At 40.9% G+C, this 22,082-nt stretch overlaps 1 protein-coding gene across 2 annotated transcripts in view; it reads right to left on the bottom strand.

The window, feature by feature from the left end:
* Window positions 1-22,082, bottom strand: part of pcdh17 (protocadherin 17) — a 67,388-nt gene that overhangs the window by 16,016 nt on the left and 29,290 nt on the right. For both annotated transcript variants that reach the window (XM_086290345.1, XM_086290335.1), the window contains exons 3-4: window positions 21,874-21,932; window positions 21,271-21,443 (exon numbers count right to left, since the gene is read on the bottom strand). In XM_086290345.1, coding sequence (XP_086146471.1) covers window positions 21,271-21,443; window positions 21,874-21,932 — 232 coding nt within the window. The remainder of the gene's footprint in view (window positions 1-21,270; window positions 21,444-21,873; window positions 21,933-22,082) is intronic.

Here is a 22,082-nt window from a genome sequence, read left to right as displayed (position 1 = left end):
GTTGCTACTAGCAATACTGTTTCCTTAGCAAGTAAAACAGCAGAGCCTGATCAATAATATCAGCAATACATATTATATATTAGCTGAACCGCATTGTTATGTTGTCATAGCAAGAACTCATAAATAATTATACTTGATAAATATTTTGGAAATTTGTTTAATGTGTGTGAAAGAAGAAAATCTTGTGCAATCTATCAGATTTTTCAATTACCAAGTATCAGTATCGGTGTTGCAAATCACAATTTTTTTAATCGTAATTTTTGCAAGAAGCCTTAAATATTACTAGATGACGATGGAGGACAAACCCTTGTGATTTGCTATGACATTCGTTTTTCTCAGACTAAATTCTACAGAATTGAAAAACCAACCAACCAGAGCATTTCGCATTTCTTAGTGACACTTTTAAAAATGTGTATTTCTCTTACATTACTTCGGCTGAACTAAAAGCATCCCCTGGGTGAAAATCCCCCCACAAAAAAAAAAAAAAAAAATAATTGTGAATTTAATCACGTACCTGACATGACACCACTCAGATGTTTTCAAACAGACTAATCTGACAGACCAAGCCTGCTTGTTAGAGTGTGCATAATATTTTCATTTTTCTTCCACTTTGACTCACTGGAGCACAGAAAGTCAGTCTGTCTACATTAATCAAGTGTAATCACAATTCCTTTAATCAGAATCGGCTTTACTGGCAAAGTACGCGCACACATACAGGGAACTTGCCTCCGGATATGGACAGTATCAGCGTGACATATGCTCTACATATTGTTATTGTCTATTTATATGCGCAAAGGTCCAGAGTGCAAAAATGTTGGAGTAAATGATGAAATAAATAAGGGATGGATCAGCTGTTACATCATACGGAGTATCTGATATCGCCGTGTTGTCGTTGTTGTTCCTGCATCATCATAATAATGTTGGTTCAGGACCAACATTAGTCATGTTGTTCTGATGTCATAGAGAAAAAGGCCCTCATTTATATAAGAAATCTTTTAGAAGAAATGATGCACACTTTAAGCTTTTGCTTTATTCATTAATAAAATGCAGTAAATGCTGGGTTTGCTTTTGATAACTTCCTGGTTAACAACATCATTGGTCATTTGCGATGTTGATGCTTAACTAACATTACTATGATGGCGTAGGAAGAACAGCAACACGAGAATATGAGATCATGCACAATATATATGCACTATATATATATATATGCACTACATATACATATATATATATATATATATATATATATATATATATATATATATATATATATATATATACATATATATACATATATATATATATGTAATTTCTTTACAGGAATGTACACCATTTACATGTATTTTTAAATATTATGGCACAAGTTAATACTAGCTACACAATAAATGGCATATATTCAAGTTAAAATGACTTCTTCTGTGTGCATGATCTGTCATATAAAAAATAGTATGATGACTTACTGTCATAAAATGGGATCACCCACACCCCGACTGCCTGCTGAACACTGGAGCGAAGCTGCCAAAGGAGGGAAGTAAGTGTGAAAGCACACCAACTGTAAAGCTACCTGCCACGCTGCATACCACCTACCTTCTCTAAATTCAGCACTTCAGGACGTGTACTCATGAGACTAATATGTATAATAGGAAAACTGTACACTTTAGCACCGAGTCATCTGATCAGTCGTGCCAATGAGCAGCACTGGAAAAACCCCCACACCCCCAACCATCCCACCCCACCCACCCCCTCCAAGGATATTGGCGGGTGTTGAACAGAGGCTAAGTGGAAAGGTGAAGTGCGGTAGGTTGAGTCGATGGTGTTGGCTTTCTCAGCTCCGGGGCCTAACACATTTAGAGAGCTAACTGACACACTTTGGATGTATTAGCAACAGCGAGCTCTGCCAGCCTCTCTATTTCTGCTGCGCCACCTCCTCCTCCTCCTATCGCTCTCTGTCTGTCACTGCAATCTCCTCTCCATGCAGAAGAACATGCCTAGTGTTTCAGCAGCATTGCTTTAGCATTGATGTTCCTCCATGCGCCAGCCAAATTGGTGTTTGCCGTCTAGACACTGGTTGCTTATGTCTCTGTATGGATGAATATACGCAAACACTAACACTCTCACTCATCTGTTTATAAGCATGATTAGATTAAAAGAAACTGACGGAAATGCAATAACAGTCTATTAGTATAGCCGTCGGGGAGGATAATCATTTCAAATAGAAATGTGTTTTCCATCTCACTATCTAATTTATACTTTCTTTGCCTCTCCATCTGTTTCACTCCTGAGACTAGAGGGTTATAAGCGCGAGGCTTTAAAATAGGCTGGGTTCAAGTCCCGGCCACTGCAATAAAACACAAATAAATAGAAATATATAACAATAAATACCTTTCAGACTCAACTCATAAGACAGAAAACCCCAAGGCTGGAGGACCCCAGCTCTCGCTGACAAATGTATGCATTGAATTTGAAGGTGAGAAAAACAACTCTTGTCAATCTGCACTGCCCCATTCTATGTGACGCTTTAAGATTAGGGTCAAAGATTAGAAGGCTTACACAAGATAAGAATGGGATTAAAGGAGCTCAGAGATGTAAAATTACAGATCACAGAACCACTAAAAACACACCTGAATTGTAAACAAACTCATAACACAGCAGCCACCTGTCCTGCCGGACAATATCAGCGTCGTGGGGGGAAAAACAAAACAATGTATTCCTGACAAGAGAGAGGGAAGTGGGTATTATGGAAGCAGCATCCAATATTCCAGAGAGGGATTCAGCACACATCAAAGGCTGCCTCTGCAGTAAGTCTGTTAGATTTGGGATTAATGGACTCCAGAGGGGCCTGGACACACACACGCAGGCACACAAACTCACAAACAAACACACACACACACACACACACACACACACACACACACACACACACACACACACACACACACACACTCCACTACCACAACTCTGCCTGATAAGATTCACAACCCAGGCTAGCAAAGCACTGCAGTGCAGACTGAGCATCTATCCTAGTAACTCTCCTCAGTAGGCTCTCAGCTGCAGTGTGATACAGTGTAACAACATGTGATAAGTCAGCGAGGGGCGGTGAATGTAATTTCTTAACATTCCAGTAAATGTTGGAAAATAAACGCTTTGTATTTCCAGGTGATTTGGGGCCAAGAACCCAGGGAATGCGGCGCAGCTTCTTTCGGCCACGTTTATTAGATTGTTTGGACTAGTTCTTTATTTTGCTTGTCAAAGTACAAAGCACATGCCAGGAACGCACGCATGCCTGCACATGTGCACACACAACCGTAAGTTGCCTCTGAGCTCCAATGAGTTCATGCAAATTGCGAAAATGCAAATACGGGTGGGTAGTAAGGCTTAGCTGGCCTCTGATCCATTTTGAGGAAAACATAACAAAAAGAGGGAAACTCAGAATGAATCTATTACGTTTAATCTCGACAGACAGAAAGACAGTCTAATCCGAAATCTGACTTCCTTTCCACGCCAGTGCCCAGCCTCTTCCTTTTTTGCCCCCCACCCCCTTCATGCATCCCATGCCCTCTGGGCCGAAACCACAGGTGCAGGCAAATGCAAACCACTGGGTGGAAAATGCTCGTTGACAGCATTCTGGTGTGTTTGCGATTGGTCAGTGAACAATGAGGGAGTTTCCTGAACCACTTGTCGTGCTGATGGAACAGCTGGACGCCAACACCAGACACAGATCAGGGTGGGAGGAGACCATGCAGAACAACAGGGAAGTTAAGACCTAAATGAGATTCAGCAGAGCTTAAGCTTACTGTCATTTTGCAAACTGTAAGTCGCAAAGAAATGCAAAAAAACCAAACAAACTCATAAACAAAGTCCCAGTTTGTTGCTGTTTCACACTGCAAATGTTGGGGGTTTTTTCTACCAAAAGAGGTGCACTGGATGAACATAACATCTCATAAACTGTTGAATTTTTCAACAGACTTGAACAACCAAACACTGCAACTTTTTTAAAACAATGGCAAGAAATAACAGTGATGCTCCTGAGCAAATGGCACCATCTTCATTATTTAAATAAATTGTTAAAAATTAATTGATATAAATTTTGGATCCCTTTAAAGCCATAAAGATTACAATTATGTGTTTCATATTAGGGCAACTAATAAATAGCTCCTTAGGATCTGACAGATACAGCCTCGGTGCTTTAAATCTCTTTTGGTTTAAAGCATGTGGTGCCATCGTGGCAGAAGAAGAAGAGCTCTCTGTTTTAGTGATTTTCCTGCCAACTTATTTCCTAAGAAAGGAAAAGAAAAAAAAATCGAATGTAAAACTGAGAAAACACTCCGAAAACTCAAAATAAAATTGAGCACAATTTAAAGCTTCACACAACAACAGATTGGTTTGCAAAGTGAGTGTTTGCTAGCACTAGCAGCTTTCCATCATTTCAAATTAAAATCTATGTTTTTTGCTAAATCGGTTTAAATACTGAACTTGCTGCAGTCGTAACTAGAATAGCCAGAGAACCTGATGACGATTCAGTCATCCAGTCTAATCCCAAACACTTCAAATAATCACTAAGATCTTCAAAAGTTTGTGATCCTTAAGATTTCAAATATCTGCCAATCTGATCCGGTATTGGTCCCCTCTCCAAATTCAACAAGACCAACAAACCAACCAACCAGCCAAAGCACAGCTAAGACTTTGTTATTCAGCTCTACTGGAGAGACGCTGAAACTCCAAGACCATGTGACGATCCAAGAAGCTCATAAGAATCCCTCAAAATTCAAAGGATTGGATCTGCTGCTAACTCTTTTAGTCGATGATGTCAAGGCACACAAGTCTAAAGTCAGAACAAAATTTGGCAAATCTGATGTATTTGGGACATGTGCCACAAAAATGGCCTTTGTTGGCCAAAAAAACCCATTAGAGCTAAATTACAGATTGGAATAATGCAAACCAGGCGTTTTTACAATAATGTGTTCTGGACAGATGAATCAAAGATAGTTGCAGGGGGCAATGAGTGCTTGGCAGGTGTTAAACTCGATATAACGTGAACCTTTTTTTTTTCATTCGTGCACTTCAGTTAAGTTAAAAGTTAGGAGGAAATGAAGCACATGAAAATGCATACTTTAAAGTTTAGTAACCCCATATTGCTTGTTAGGTAAATGAATAATCATGTGAAAAAATCAAGATGAAGATACTGATCACAATAGTTTTTTGTCAAAATTGAGCCGCTTTAAACCAACTCTGAATCTTTGCACAGGCAGTGTCACAGACTTTTAAAACTTGCAGTCATTTGATTCAACTAGAAATTATGTTATGAGTGCTAAATTTAACCCGGGGTCATCCTTTGTTGAATCGTAAGCTGGCTATGAATGGCCAAGTTATCAATTCTAATTAAATGCTTTTGAAGAGGCAGCACCTGCTAACATCTCACAAGTGAAGCACAGTCAATGTCAGAGACTTGTAGAGACTTGTGAAAAATGTTTTAAAGGGGTAATTTCTTCGAAAAGGATCTATTAATTGTATCCAAATAGTAACACATCATCTATTGAAACTTTGTGGAATAAATGAAAAAATGATAACCGTCCTTGTCCTTCAGGCATATCACCTTCATCTGTAGGTGCTGTATCAAAGAGCAGTACCCAAAAAAAAAAAATGACAAAGGATGAACTGAAGCTCTGCCATCACGTAATGTCGCATACTGCTGTTTCTGATGTCATTTAAAAAAAAAAAAAAAAAAAAAAAAAAAAAAGAGCAGTACCCACGTATGTCTGCCTGTCTAAATATGTCAAACTGCAATTTGTTTGTAAACAGCTGCATTGTTGCAAACCATCAATTAATATCTGATCACAATTAATCCGCCTAAAATTAAAAAGGAAGATGGTGGCGATCACCTGTTGTTTGATATGTCTTGAATTCTGATGTGGTTGCCTAGATACAGCAACATCCTATTTTCCATCAGGCTATGTGTACTATTCCAGTGGCTCACTCTGCTATTGTCTGCCTCTTCTCTTTTAAGCACCAACACATTGGCGCACAAGTACATGCAAGCATAAAACCCACAGGCACGAGCACGCCCCAACCGCTCTGATCCACACGATCATCCCGAGCAGCATTATCACAATCTAGGGAACTAGATTATCCCTGGGCTCAAAACTTCATCCTCTTTGATCCCCACTTGGGAGGGGATGAGAGTCAGCACAAGGGACCATTACCGAGATTTCCCACTTGTTAATCAAGGCAGATTTTGATCACCTCTAGGGGCAGATGGACAACTGTTTTCAAAACATCGCCACTGAATGGGCGCTACGCTATCAAGGAAATGTCCTCCAGCAACACTAACCCCACAACGCCGCTAAAGAGCCTACACTAATCTCAGCGGTGCTGATTTTCTAAAAACGGCATCAGATTAAAACATTTCAATTAACGTCATTCATTGTGTGTCCGCAAATTGCTGCCACTTCCCTTTAAAATGAGTAACATTGAGTGTTTATGCGTGATAGGACACTCTGGTAAATACTTTTAGCTTCCTAAAGTAAAAGCAAAACTTGAATGGATCTGGGGGATATGTGCTTTGATCAAATGCTTTCTTTAAACCTGTTACAGAAAAACCTACACATCAGCAAAACATCAATCCGTCTACCTCACTGTGGCTCTGAATTTCAATGAAGCACATGTATGCAAACACCCATAAGCACTGTAGGAAGATCCATCGCACTTAGTTGTTTACACTGCAAGCCTTCCAAATCTCCATAATAGATCTTTGTTGTGGTTTGAGGTGGGAAGGTGAGGTCAGCTTGTTAATTGGCTGCTGGTGATTCCAGATGCATCTTAAGCTTGCTGACATTGTCCACCGGGCTTTGGAGACCCTTGCAGCTAATGCACTTAGGAGACGCCTGCAATGTACAGAAGAATTACACAAATCTCACTCGCGCATACTCAAGCAGCAATTAAAATCTGTCCCGTTAAGTCTAACCTAGCGTTAACCCTGTAAAGCAGGAAGCTATGGGAACAGCATTTACAGTAGCACATTAGTAATCAGATCAACCTTTCGTTGGCTCCACCCCTCTTTATTAAAATGTTCATGTCTGTCATTCGTGAGTCTTTTGCCAGTAGCCATGAGGGTGTTTCTCCCCATCTGTGGGGCTGCTTCGCGAAAAAGAGAGGCAACGCGGGGACATTTGCAGCCACCCAATTAAATCTGTGTTGGCCTGGCAATTCCTCAAGGTATTGCCATGTGACAGTTTAATTAACCAAGCCCCTTATCTTAATTTAGCAGGATCAAAAAGTAACAAACTGAGGTTATCGGAGAAAAACACTCCCAGTCGCCATCCTCACATGCTCGCAAAGAGACACATATACACATGCTCTCGATCTCCTTCGGTAAGGGAAAGCTATAGTGCGCCATCAAGCATGTGAAAAAGATGTTTGATGAAATTCTTGCGGCTACTAGGGCAAACAGCACAAAGTTACATTTATGTTACAAATGGTTCATCCCACATTTATCAGGGCTCTTTCTTTTTATGCTGCTGCAGTGACACCAAAGAACTTCCTGATTTTGTGTGCATGTGATTGGGTTTAGGCGTGTGTTAGAAGGGCATGTGTTTGCTTTGACAGGTTTTCTTTCTTTTGAATTTGAACTTGAGGCTCAGTGACTGCAGGGGAGCCAGGCACCATGCTACTTAAGCCAATCTCCCATGGAGCCTGCCTGCTGTCCCGCCCCTCTTCATCCATCTTTCCATCCAACCACCCATGAGATTTTCTCATCCTCTGATTATTTACAACTGCCTGAGATATTCTTCCTTCCTTTTCGGCAACTGTTTCTTAGATTTCCTATATTTTAATCCATTTATATTTGTCTATATATATATTTCATGCATTCAAACCCCACTGCTATTTCTCTATATTATATCACATTTGCTTCTCCTCTGACATTTTTGATTATCCCATCCACTGCCATCACATAAACCACATCTCGTCTCTTTGTTTTAGCATTTCCTCTTCTTCAAATACTCCATTATCTATAGCACTGCAGGCAGAGGATGAAAGGACATTACTAGTTATGGTTGAGCAGAGAAGAAGTCCCGATGCCTTGGACAGGCCAAGCCCATTTATCTCCCTGGTTCCTGATGCTGTGTAACATGGGGAAACAATGCCCCAGGGCACCACAGATATTCATTTACATCAGCCAAGAAAATAGCCCAGACAGAGGGGCACTCGCACTCGCATCTCAGTGATTCAGAGGAAGATGTGCAGAATTCACTGCAGGAATTTTCACATAATCAAAGCGGAGTAATTCGCCCACTTTGTAGCCGACTGCACAGAATTGATCAAACAATCTGTCGTTTGTTGTTTTTATAATTTATATTGGTACTTCACTCAATATTGTATAACTGAGCACAATACAAGTCCAACTATACAGCATTGTGGCATCCAAATCTCACAAAACATTTTAGTCAACTGATTGTGACCACCCAATTAAATCGCACACGCACAAAACCACTGGTATTATAACATCATGTTGAGATGCCCTCTTTAAGCCGGGTCTGTTTTTTTAAGTTAAATACTTTCAGAAGAAAAGATATCCGGTGTAATGTTTACGTTTCAGAGGACATGAAACATGCAAAACATACACCAACTCAGACCTGGAACCTCAAATAAACTATGCACCTGTTAGAAACGAGGGATTCAGTGTTCAGACTATTATTGTCAGTAAAAGCAGATATCACTGCAGAAGAAAAAAAAATGGACCAATATCTGCAGTCTCCGAATCCAGCACCGGAGCTTCTGCCTTAAATGAGACAAGAATTCATTAAGAGATAGCAGGATGGTGAGATCAGAAACAAAGTCATGTGGAAAAAAAGAAAGATCTCTGCAACCCATAGCTTTACCTCCCACGATATTGTTAAAGCTGACAAGAGAACGGGCATCTCTACTTGTGTGAACTGTCTAGAGGTGTGAATCTGACATATGTAACACGGCCCCGCTTAAAGGTAAAAGCTGTGTCTTTCCGTCAGTCACTCTGTAACGAAGGCAGATGTTATATGTGCTTCATTTAAAGCCATAGCATAAAGTTGGGCTAAAGTAAAGCATAGAATAATCCTCAGCCCATTAAAAATACGAACTGTACCCAGAACAGGCAACTCTTGCTGTCAAAGGCACAACTTCCAATTTCTAGTATTTTACTGAAGACAAAAAAAAAAGTGCAAAAACACAGCATGTAAATACAATTATATGATCGTAAAAACTAAAACATGAACTGTCACATGTCACTTCCTGTGACCTTTGTAATGTGTCTCAAATTTTATAGCCTTTATCCTCTCGGCTCTTTAGCTTCTCGTGATTTGAAAGCGATCACGCTCGCTGGAGGTGGGAGTTTAATCAAATCAGTATTCTTTTTAAGCAGTCTGATAGGTGTTAACTTAAAGTAAAAACATAACCTTCACTTTGTCACTCACTATCATATTCTACTCACATGTACAGTGGAACCCCGACTTACAAATACCCCATTTAACAAAAAATTAAAGTTACGAAGGCACTTAACGGCAATATTTCTGCCCGTGTTACTAGGGCTGTTTGATAAAACAATATATATCGGATGACGATATAAAAACATTTATCGTTTCATTTTACGTTTAGCGTTTGTTTCGTGGTGTCGCAAAATAAACTGTTTACGGCAATATTTTTTCATCGTTCTGATGGTCACTGTAGTGGCTATATTCATTTCTTAAAGTTCTCTCTTTCTCTTATATGTAATATAACCACACTACGGACGGACAAGCGCCTGTTTTTATGCGTTGTCGTTAGCAACAGCAACGGTAACACCTTTGCGTGTCCGCTTGTTTATATTCCACGTAAACCTTTCACAATAAAGCTCAAAATCCTGTTGAGACTTTTCAAAATAAACTGAATCACGTGAAAGAGCAGATTGTTTACGGATGAGAAGTAAAAAAGCCGTCAGGTGCTAAAAAAATAAACCTTAGACTCAAACGTTAGAACAGGCTTTTCCCCGCAGCACGCCGTGTAATAAATACAAAGAAAACGGCGGCCGTTACAACTTATGTCTAAAAATGTATAGTTTCATGCATCTGTTAAAAAACTCGACTCCAGGTACACGACGCGCAGCTGGAAACACTTCACTCAAGTCGAGCTGCCCGAGATTCACAGAATTTACAGAAAATGTTCAATTTTTGTGATTTATATCGTTATCGGGACGATAGAATTCTTATATAGGGATATGAGATTTTGGTCATATCGCACAGCCCTACGTGTTACGGCAAAATGCCCGCGTAACGAAATCCGCTGGCTCTGATTGGCTGAGCCCAGAATGCCCACAATACCTTTCGAATCATGTGACTTGCGCTTCGCTGTTGTTGCAGTCAGCAATTAGCTTATAGCCTATCGTTCACTCGATGGGTGCTTTGACTTGCGAAAATTTTCGACTTACGAAAGACCCTCGGGAACAAATTACTTTTTTAAGTCGGGGTTCCACTGTACTCCGCTGAGGCCTTCAACTGTATTTTTTTATAACAGCTCTGGACATTATCATTATCTCCGTGCAAACAACTGCTTTTCATTTGGTGTTTGCGACTCACTGCCTGGCCATGCCGCAGCTGCAGAGAGCGAGTTTTTACTTTCACCTCGTGTTGTCCATAGCAAAGGAACAGCACAGTAGAAATTATATTAAGCCCTATCATTAAGTTCGTGTGCAGTGCATTTAAGAGCATAACGGCTGGCAGGTAACAGCATGTAGGGTTAATACTAGTTATACAGGATGTTCCTGAAGTCTAGGAGCTTTCTTTAATGACAGGTAAGGTCAGATTTACTTTCATAAATAACTGTTTGTTTGTTTTTTTCTTCTTTGCAGGTGCTTGCTGACTTGGAAAGAGTTAAAGGAAGCTATTGTAAGATGGCATATAAAAGATTTAACTTTGGCCTCAAAAAATAAAAAATAAATCAAATCAAATCTGGATATTTCACCGGTGTAAAAATGTTTCCAAAGTGGAAGTAGGTCATAAATTACCACAAAAACAAAAAGGCAAAAACTCCCGAGGCCAGCACTGCTCTGAGTGCCAAGATAGCAACAGATATCTGCAACAGCAGTAAACCTTCAAGGACTGTTTTTCCCCCACTAACAAACTCATCTTTTGCCTGTAAGCACTGCAAAGAATGACAACCGTCAATTAGTCAGTTAATTAATTTCCATTTGAATCTAATGTATAATGATTTGAAGAGCAGCAAAACAAGCAGCGCCTTGCTCATTAACAGTACAAGTTAGATATTTTTACTTTGTAAAACCCTAGCGTGCCTCAAAACTGGAAACCCAGAGGTGTACGAGAGAGCGCTGAGAGAGAGAGAGAGATGAGAATGGTCATGTATACGGCTGAAAAATGATAGGGGGGAAGCAGAGGCTATCAAAGCATATGTAAAAGAGCTTGGTTAATGTCTAGAATTACATCGGAAACTCTCTAACACACACACACGCACACACACACAAAAGCACAAATGCCCGGCTGTCCATGGAAAGAGGACAGATGGCCGCGGAGTGGCTCTGGTCCAGGGAGTGACGATGTTCTGTATCATTATAATCTGCTCCGTAGTATCCTCCCTACTGCTGTGCTGGACAACATGTTTCACCCACTGAGAGCAGATACTGGAACAATTCTGCTGCTGCTCTGCAGCACATACTCCAAGAGTGGCGCTGTGACAACAAACTTGCCTCGTAACTGTTCTTTTGTTTAACTTTTGGATAGTTGGGGGTGTGGAGGGAAAAAATGATCATTTTGCAGCCCACAATTCAGTGTCACACAATGATCGATGATTTTGTTTTTAATGCAGAAAAAGAAAGCCACAAGGACGGTCTGACTGTAATACACTGCCCGCTCTAAAACCCACTAAATCAGCCTTTTGCAAACCAGGGTGACAGGAGTTATTGCTGCCCTTCAGTCTGTGCATCTAACAGACACACACCACTTCCGAATAACCGTTTAAGCCTGTCGGATGTTTTTCGCTAAACGAATACTCCACGTGCCACCCAGGAGCTGAAAAAACCCCAGAACCCCGGGAATTTAGCGTGCGAGATCTTCTATCTTAAAATATCTTTGAATCAAAAGTTAGAAAAGATAATACCCTAATTGTGTTTGTTGTAATCGCAAATTTAATTTCCAGGGAGAGGTTATCGCCTGGAAAAAAAAAAGAAAAAAGAAAAGAGCTGCACAGCCATGGGGCTCAGGCACACAATGTTAATTTAATTTACAGTACAGACACTACATCTACAAGGTTGTTGTTCATGTGATTACAACGAGAACAACTAGGAGAGGAGACACGTCTGTCACGATGATGGAACTGATAAATAACTGGATTGTGTCTCTCTCTCTCGTGCACGCACGCAGGGTGAGTGATGGTGTGTAGAGCGCAAACACGTGTGGCAGTTATTTTTTTGTTACGTTTGCAGAATGAAAGCCTACGCTCCCTGGATGATGAACACGACGATGATGATATGAGCTACTAGTGTGTTTACAGCAAGCAAGACTGTGTGCGTGTATAAACTGTAAATATGAAACATGCAAACTATTCAAACCGCCCAGCCCAGCTTTCTGAGCTCTATTACGCTCAAATGAGGCAGTAAAACAAACGCATACAAATTCATCTGCCAGGTGTGGCGTCTGATACAAAACAAAGAAGATAGAAGCAGTTCTGGGTTAACAGTTGAATGTTACAGAGTGTTTTAATACTCGGTATCGTCCCTGAGGTTTTGCAGTTGGCCTGACAGTGGATGAAGCCCTAACAATATGGTTGAAGTGTGATTATGTTTAAATCTCCATGACTCTAATCCCTATACTTAGGGCACCTACATTTTTTCCATCAAGCTTCCAGTAACATTCTCACAGTGTTTAACGGCTTTGTGTGTCCTCTCGATGTATTATGAGCGGGCACACACTTGGATTAATGCCCTGTCATGTTCTCATTACACAGCGGTGCGAGGAGAGAGGGGCCGGGGCACCTGTAAGCATTCAGGTTCAGCGGGAGAAACGCATTCCCTGTGTTGTTTTTCTTTTCTTTTCTTTTTTTCCTGCAGAGTTTTTAAGATCAGAAGTCCAATCATGCTATGTCGAGAGGTTATAATGGTGCTTAGAATGAAATAAGACATATTTTTACTCACTGCTTCCATAAACATGCCGTAATTATTCATTGCGGCTACCAGGGGAAAGGGATAATGTCAGAGATTTACGGCCCGAGCGGTAAGAGTCTGAGATATTCATCAATCCTCTCCAACACTGTGGTGCCACAGTGCTTGAGAGAGGCTTCACTAGCTGAATGAGGATCAGGGGGTGATGCGCCATGCAGTCGGGCCCAGGTTTAGAGGTGGAACTCGCACTCCTGCAGCCAAGCTCATCAGCTGCAGCTCGAGAGGAAGGACACAAGAACGGACATTACCCTTCGTGAACTGCAATCATAACAGTGGAATTTAATAAAACTTTGTGTATTGAGGAAAATAGAATAATCCCTTTCAATCTCCCGTAATGAGAGAGAAGAAATCCTAAGACTGTGATATTTCCCCTCCCTTCACCCCACAAGATTTTAGGCTTTCAACAGGATTCCACTAGCTTAGCTGCAAATCGCCTCACTGCTGTGCGATACCGCCACATCCTCTAAGAACGGGGTGAACACAGGATCTGGCACATGTGTATGAGCACACAAACACTCACAAATCTTATTTGACTTTGAGTGAGAAGTCCAGATTGCTGATGGTTCTCATTTTCCCCACAAGGGAAGTGGTTGGTGATGCTGCCATGAATCAGACTATCAGCCCAGTCAGGGACAGGACACAGAAAGCTGAGAAGATGAGGAGCACGAGAAGATGAAAGACAAATCCTCGCTTCTCAATGGCTTGCACAAACAGTAAGAAGAAACACGAGCATCTGCTGTTTTCAGATGACGGTCGATTTTCTAATCTACTACCCAAGGCCATGCTACACACTTATAAATGGATTCTCTAGTGGTCTGATACTAAGACAGGACAGATACTTAATAAGGAGAAACTAAAACTCTGCTTGTTTTTTTGTTGTTGTTATTTTTTAAATTACTGATTACTCACGAAAAGAGCCAACAGGCATAAAAAAGACGCTCACGCTGCAAGAGTTCATCAGAACCATGCACATGCATGTCTCTGCTGGTGTAGACACAAAGCACTGGGTGTAAACATACCTCGATGGCCTCAATTAATCATGTTTAAAAAGACAGATGTGACGGCATCACACGAAACTATGACTCCTCCATATGCTACCTGTTTGGAGTAATGTTTGCAAACTGACTAATTACAACAGTCTCTGACGAAGCCTCTCTCTCAGCAGATGTTTGTCCATTAACCTGCAGGAAAAAAAGACTTTAACATCGTGTGAAGAATAACATATTAACAATGCCCCTTCTCTCAGGGTGCACACTAAAGTTTAGCTTTATCTATCTATCTATCTATCTATCTATCTATCTATCTATCTATCTATCTATCTATCTATCTATCTATATATATATATATATATATATATATATATATGCGTTTCCATTTTCATTTACTGAAACACATATATGTGCAAACATACATTGAAATACAGATTATGATGCAAAATCAGTCTTCAGGAGTATTCTTCATGCTTCTTAAAGCCTACAAAAGCCAAACTGTTTCTATAATGTTGGTTGTGGGGAGGCCAGTCCATCACTGATGGTGTTCAATTGTGTATTTTTCTAGTCACATATGTTTTTTACTGCACTTGCAGTGTGTTTGGGATCACTGCCATGCTTAAAAATGAAGCCGTTGCTGATCAGATGCTTTCCAGATGGTATTGCATGGTGGATCAAAATCTGATGGTACTTTTCTGCATCTGCAATTTCATCAATTTTGACAAGATCTCCAGCACCACTGGCTATAATGCAGCTCCCAACAGTCACTGCTGTATCTCTCCTGACCTCCATCGTACAAACATATGATGATTTGAATCAAAGGCTTCTAATTTAGATTCATCACTTTAGTCCAGTTCTTGTGTAACTTGTCACACCTCAGCCTTTTCTCTCTGTTTTCCTAAGAATGGTTTGTTGACTACCAAACTTGTACTGAGACAATCTGATGAGGCTTCACTAAACAGTACTAAATGGATCGAGTGAAAGGCCATTTGCATCTCTGAGGTCCTATGTCAGGTCCTTGGTGACTTTTTTCCCTGTTTCTTCTGGTTTTTAGGTACTGATCGAATGTGGAAGATATTTTTTAGGCCTTCCACTACTTTTTTTTTCATCCTCCACTGGTCCAGTTTTCTCAATTTCTTATGACACACTGGACACCACGCTGAGATATGCCAAGTTTCCAGCTAATAGCTCTTTGGGAATCACCTTGTTGGTTCACAAATGCTATTTTGTGCCTGTCAAACTGGCATTTTTCATTCAGCTAAAGACATGGGAGGAAAATATGTGCTTTTGTGACATGCTGATGGTAACAATGTGCCTAAAGATACAATTTAAAATTGGTTCCATCTAAGTTGTCTATTTTATATAGACACAACACTAGTTCATTCATTGAATTAGGTGCTTTTTTTATTCAAAATGATTTATAGCTCGGTGGTAATTGCTTTAAAGAAAGGTCAGATACAAGAACTGGACGGAAAATGAGTTAAAAGGCAGAAAAAATGAAACATACATGAAAGGCTCAGTAGTAGCAGTACTGTGCAGAAAGTTCAGTGCTTCTGCACAGTACTGAAACTATTATGCTGCATTTGTCATAGCTGATTATGTACAAATGTTCTAACTGCACGTTAAGATTTATAAGAGGTATGAAGATGAATCTGCAGAAAAATTTGATGCACATTAAGCTGTGATATTAAGAGCAGATTTGAAAACCAGCGAGTTCTAAAGCTCAAACCCTTCACACCTAAGCAGCCCACTATTTGACAGGCCAGAAGGATTGCAGCTGCCCTTTGTGAGTATATCCAATTGTAATATTCATTTTTGCCTTTGCCTGTTAAACCTTTTAATGAGCAGCTCATGCAGGACAAACAGAGTACTGGGCAGGGGTTAAGTTAGGTGCAGGCTACACTGTGTAGAACTATCACAGGTATGGAGGATCTAGTAATAGGAATGTGAACCATTAACCACGTTTTCTGATACTGAGTCATCATTTTTCAGCTCCTTCGTCGCTGTTGCTTTTTAGTTTCATCCGATAAATCGGAGTCACGTTCTGGCTGTGCCGTAATTTCATCAAGACTCCAATTTGGATTCAATGCCCAGCGGAAATGTTTCAAGGAGAAGGATGCATCTTCAATCAGCTTGTCTTTCAGCAGCTTGACTTTTTTTTATGACTTTTTTTTTTCTTTCTGATTGCTCCGTCTTTCACTCACTTTGACTGAAAACTTTACTTTTATTCTAAGCAACAATTCATCCCTAAAAGGAAACCCACAAAAGAATTATTATTTAAAAAAAGAGTGGCATGAACTCATCCATCAGACTGTGACAAACCGTAATTCACCATAACTATTTATAATAAAACTTTGCGCTAACAAATACAACCAAGAAAACAATGATATCTCAGTAATATGTGTGTGCAGTGTTTTTGTTCCTTGTAGAATTAGTTGGCCACAAAAAAGGCTAAATATGAATATCTTCAAATGACATAAACACTGTGATCATGATTAAGCACAATAGGCACCGTTTACTGGCCAAAATTCACTATTTGTATCAATAATGTACGTGCACATAGCGAACAGACAGTGTACTTACTGAGCTGCATTCTGAATACAATTTCAGAAGGATTCAAATTAGAGATGTAATACACATCTACCCACCCTATGAAAAACGTGTCTGCATTTATCTGTCCATGAAATATGAATGATGCTGAATGGAACGGCCTTTTCCACAAGTCAGATAAAGGTTTATTGAAGGCCAGAGTGAGAAGGATAGAGGTTGCCATGGCTACAAGTGTGAAAAGGGCATCTGATCAGACTTCTGACCAGTCAATTAATCTTGGAATTGCATTTTCTTTTATCAAAAGGTTCACTCGCGATTCAAAATTAATTGCTCCGAATAAAAAGGAAAAAAAAAGAAGGAAATTGTGGGGAATCAAGACCCTTTGAAAAAATACAGTAACGCAGGAGTCTTAAGATTAAGGCTGCCACGGGGGGAAGATGGGTGAATATTTAAGATGGATTGAAGTCTGAATAGTTAGTTTGTTTCCAGTGTGCAATGGAAGAGAAAGCTTATTATTCAACAACATAACTTTTAAAAGACTTAATTTCCTCCTGATTGTTTCGGATGTAAAAATGTAAAGTCATGCCCTCTTTTATTTTTTATCTCCAAAGTGTTGCAAGGCCATAGTGAGGACTCTATGATATCCTATACGTATAAAAGTAAGGAATTCATTATATACTTTTATACTGAAATTGCAGATATTCCCCACATTATGCACATTATGTTCACATAACATAACAGAGTATGTTTTTAGCTATTCAACTGTCTATTTGAATAGCTGTATTCCCTTGTGTTGTCTTGTTGTTGTGTGTGTAAGTCGGGGGGGGGGGGGGGGGGGGGGGGGTCCTATTCCTCTGTGGGGCAACCTGCATATGGCCAATAAAGCATTCATTCATTCATTCATTCATTTAGCCACCTACTAAGCCACTGTAGCAGCAAATACCTTGACCAAGACATAGTATGAGTACTGACAATAAAGATGAAGTCAATCTGAAGCCAATGCTGACCAACTTCAAATTTCTTGGGTTCTAATTGTAACGTTCTTGATCCCTTACCAACTTTTTAGGCAAGGAAAATGTTTAAAATCCACCAGGGAGGCAATCCAATTTCATAAAATGTACCCATTATATATATATTTATACATATAAACTGTTCGCCTCCCAGCTCCCAGGACTCACTCTCTTCTCATCACCATAAATTGCTGAACACCTACAGAGAAGACAACCATCTTGGAAACAAAGAGCTAAATACAGCATCATCATTTATTTATGTAGCAGATCTGTGCGTGCACTTACATCACTGTTTAGTCATATTTGTGCCAGGAGTTTGTGTGCGTTTCTGAGACATTCACGAGCTGTGGGATGCTGTGGGGGTGGGGATTTTTTATCACCCCTCAACAAATAACAGAGGAAAGTACATTTCATCACTTTCTACCATGCCGTCACAGAAACACGTCTCTCGCTGTCTTCCCTCACTGTACCCACACTGTCCTTGTAGTATCATATCCTCCCCCTGCCCCCCACCCCCTCCTCTTCTGTCACACTCGAGTATCTCTCTTTAAAACAAGGCAAGAGGCGTTTTGATTATCATAATCCAGTCGCAGCTAATTAGGATAGGTCAGCTGGTACAGTTAAACAGCATCCGGCCCCTTCTATTCTTTCTGCTCTTCCTCAATCATCAGCTCTCTCTCTCTCTCTTTCTCCATTTGCTCGGACAGCTATATCAGTGGGTAACATCTCCCAACACCACTGCCGCCTGTCTGTTCGTGATAGCGACTGTGGCAGTCATCTCCACAGAGGCGAGCGATGTGCTGCCAGCCACTCCGCTAGAGCCAGACAAGCCCACATTAATGTCTGCTGCAGCAGGCACGCTGGAGCATCAATTAATCGGCGTTTAAAACTGGCAAAAAAATGCATTTGATATACGCTTAATTATAAGCTCAATATAAGCTTAATTAATACATTGCTACCACTTTTGCGGAGCTAATTAATCAATTTGAGAGTGATCTGTGGTGCGAAGATGTCCAGATGATGTTGTCTAGCAGGATACTGCTGAACACTGGGCATCAGAGGAGGCGATGGATTGCACGGACGGTACGAGGTTAATGTATGTTACTCGTGGCAGTTACTGAAAAAGAGGAGAAAGGAGGAAAAAAGCCAACGAGAATGTTAAAAATAGAAATTAAAATAAAAAACAAAGACACAGTTGTAGATACGCTGTAGGCTACAACCTAGCAAGTATAGGGGCTATGACTAAAACAGGGTTGGGAATTGATTGGGACTTGAACTACATGCTTTGTGCACTTGTAGTTCTGTTTATACGGAGCCAGTGAATGAGGCCGCAGTGTTCTGGCAGGAAAGCAGAGAGAGCTACAGAGAGTAATTGGGAGGGCTACGCTTAGAGGGAAACAGAGGACTTAAGATGGGATGAACGAGGGAAGGAGAGGAGGGGGGCAGAGAGGGAGAGAGAGAGACCTATGAAGGAGATGCTAAGTGCTGAGATCTGAAGAAAATAAGCCTGCAGGAATACGACCCCAGAGACAGTGACCAATGACAATCTCCCTTTTCTTTCTCTTTCTCTTCCATGTGGAGCACGAGAGTGCGCGCGCGCACACACACACACACACACACACACACACACACACACACACACACACACACACACACACACACACACAGTTTTATTTAAATATTAGGCAGAACCTGACTGTGGCCACATCATATTCCCTTTTAATAGTTCACGTTTGAGTTTCCTCTATTGCATTTATTCTTTGATTTTTGGTTATTTTTTTAAAAGAAAGTCTCATCAATTAGGCATAAAATGATTCAGTACCAATAAAGACAACAGTAGCACTAAGAGTGACTGACCATGACTGCATCGTGTAATATTTAGGTGTGGTTTAACTCACAGCGAGGCCTTTCAGCATTCAACTGGTATTTTTGCAAGTTAATAAAGACAAGCTGGAACACCGCCAGAGCGATGTGTACCACACCTCACTTCTCACTACCACTCCAGCACCAGGGTTTGGCCTCCTGCTCCAGCCCTCCCCCACAGGCCTAGCTAAGCCTGCATGTTATTGGCAAAACACAGCCAGCTGCAGCCAGTTAACTGTCTAATCTCACATCAATCGATTTCCCCAAACAAGGAGCGGTAGAGAAGTGTAACGAAAGTCATGGAGCGGGGCTGAAAACAGAGCAGAGGGTGAGAATAAAGTGAGCGAGAACAGGCAGTTTATAGCCCTTCACTGAGCTTCCAGCACCGCTGGCCTTCGCGCGTATATGTGCGTATTGATGCGATCTTTTGTACGAGAACAAGACATTCCTGATCGAAGCAACACGCAGGAAGGGCGGAAGGACGGGTCGCAGCTGGCGCAAAGGCCGACGGGGTCAGCACGCATTCGTCCGACACCACCAGCAACAGCTTTTGCACGCCGACTAATGCCCCAAACTCTCTCGTCTCCCTTTGTCATGTGTCTTGTGTGTAGAAATGCGATCCATTTACTCCCTCTTGGACAATTAAATGAGAACATTTTCAAAATGAGAAACATATGGAGCTTTTTAATTGTCCAATTTCTCTTGCCAACATGTGTGGGCTTTTTTTCCCATTCTAAAAACCAGTGAAAAGGAAAAAAAAAAAACGCTATCCAGTGAGACATGCATATTGCAGCACAGAGTGTTGCACAAATTGTCATTGTCCTTCCGCAAGAAGGAAAAACAGCCCGTCTGTTCCCTGGATTAATAGCGTCATTATTGAGAATCCATGTTCAGGATACAGGACTGTACTGCCGCATCCTGTCAGCCAGACTTGGGAAATCTGTATCTCTGTGGGAATCTGTGTTTTTCCTAGCAGGTAATGATGCACGCCGATGTACACAACTGGCTGAAACCGCAGGGAGAATTTCACCTTCCCGCCCTATCACCTTACACCACACCCGTGTGTGATCTTGACTTCCTGCTTCCTTCCCCTGACCCTGCACGAATCATGTGAGGTCGCTGGGGTGCGAGGGACCCCAACAACTCATATCTGGGGAGTTATTGTTCTACACATGTCATGTGTAATCTGCCTGACCCGCAGCGCTTAGAATAATTATTCATATTTAATCACCGCAGTACAAAGCTACATCGCCTGCCGCTCACTAAGTCATTTTCCATGTTACATTATCAAAGTTTCAGAGATGGGTGCTCGAGGAAGGGGACTAAATGGAGAAGCTGAAGTAGTTGGGCTTATAAAAACATAATGGGCTTGTCTGCTTTGATAAACTGAGGACGTGTATAGAATGCACACTCGCTCACACCCTCCGATACAACCGCACACCCCCATGCACTTTAAATGTGAAAAGTGCAGAGAACAAAGTAGGGGAAATAAAGTAGCCAAGTATAAGTTCAGATTGGGAGCGCTCAGGCAAGTCAAAAGCTCAACCATTAATACAAATAACTTGAGCTGAGCACAGAAAACGAATTGAGTCCTTTTTTTCTTTTTCCCTTATTCAAGTGTGTTGGCCTGCACGACGCTCCTTTATTTCTCGTGTAATCACATTTTTTTCCGGTAAGGGCTCACCTTCCTCCAGGGGTGGTGGTTTCACGCCTGCAGCCTTCAGCTTGAGGGCTTCTTTTGCAGACATATCACAGCAGGAGCCTTTGTTGGTGTCCTGGTCACTGTCAGCCTGGTCGCTGTCACCATGACCGCTGTCTCTGAGGCTTGCTCGCTCAGGGTCTTTGAATGTTGAACTACTACACAAACAAACAAATAAAAAAAAGGACTGTGAGTGCTGAGTGTGGTGGAGGATTTCTTAGTGGGTGTTTTTTAACCCTCCAAGGAAGTTTAGAGACACCATTCTTGAATGCCAAGCAAGGAACATTATTATAATGATTTAAGGATTTAGGATGTAATAAAATGCTTCTAAAAATACTGCACAAGCTTTGCTGTCTGCTTTGAGTCCAATCCTGTGTGTGATAATGTTCTAGTAACACAGAATATTTTTAGTGACCGACTTTCAAGCTAATTTAATGTACACGACCGTCTTCTTCCTTTTATTACTCACTACAGTTCATTGTCAGCGCAGTTAATGTTAAAGTAGTTTGTGGGGAATAAAATAAAGCTGAAAAAAACGAACAAACAAGGGTCTGATGTCTAGTCAAGGCCACAGATCTCAACCCTTACCTTTGAACAAACTGTTGTCTGCTACCCATATAATTAGGCTCCGTGGGGAAATTGTCCGTCTGTTGAGAAGAGAGAGAGACAAAAGTATGTTGTAAGCATGAAAGAAATGAGTCCTGCTGCGAAACAAGAATTCCTAGTGACATATGATTAATTATGCATAAAAAAATAAGGCAGAGGACAGATTAGGGGTGATAAAAGCTATAAAATTA

Source organism: Aulonocara sp. 'chitande type north' Nkhata Bay, linkage group LG1 (genome assembly GCF_057382095.1).
Source record: "Aulonocara sp. 'chitande type north' Nkhata Bay isolate Kocher_YH1m ecotype deep benthic linkage group LG1, A_spYH_male_GT1.1, whole genome shotgun sequence".
Classification (NCBI taxonomy): Eukaryota; Metazoa; Chordata; class Actinopteri; order Cichliformes; family Cichlidae; genus Aulonocara; species Aulonocara sp. 'chitande type north' Nkhata Bay.
The sequence above is the reverse complement of the archived record's forward strand: the minus strand, read 5'-3'. Positions and strand labels throughout refer to the sequence as shown.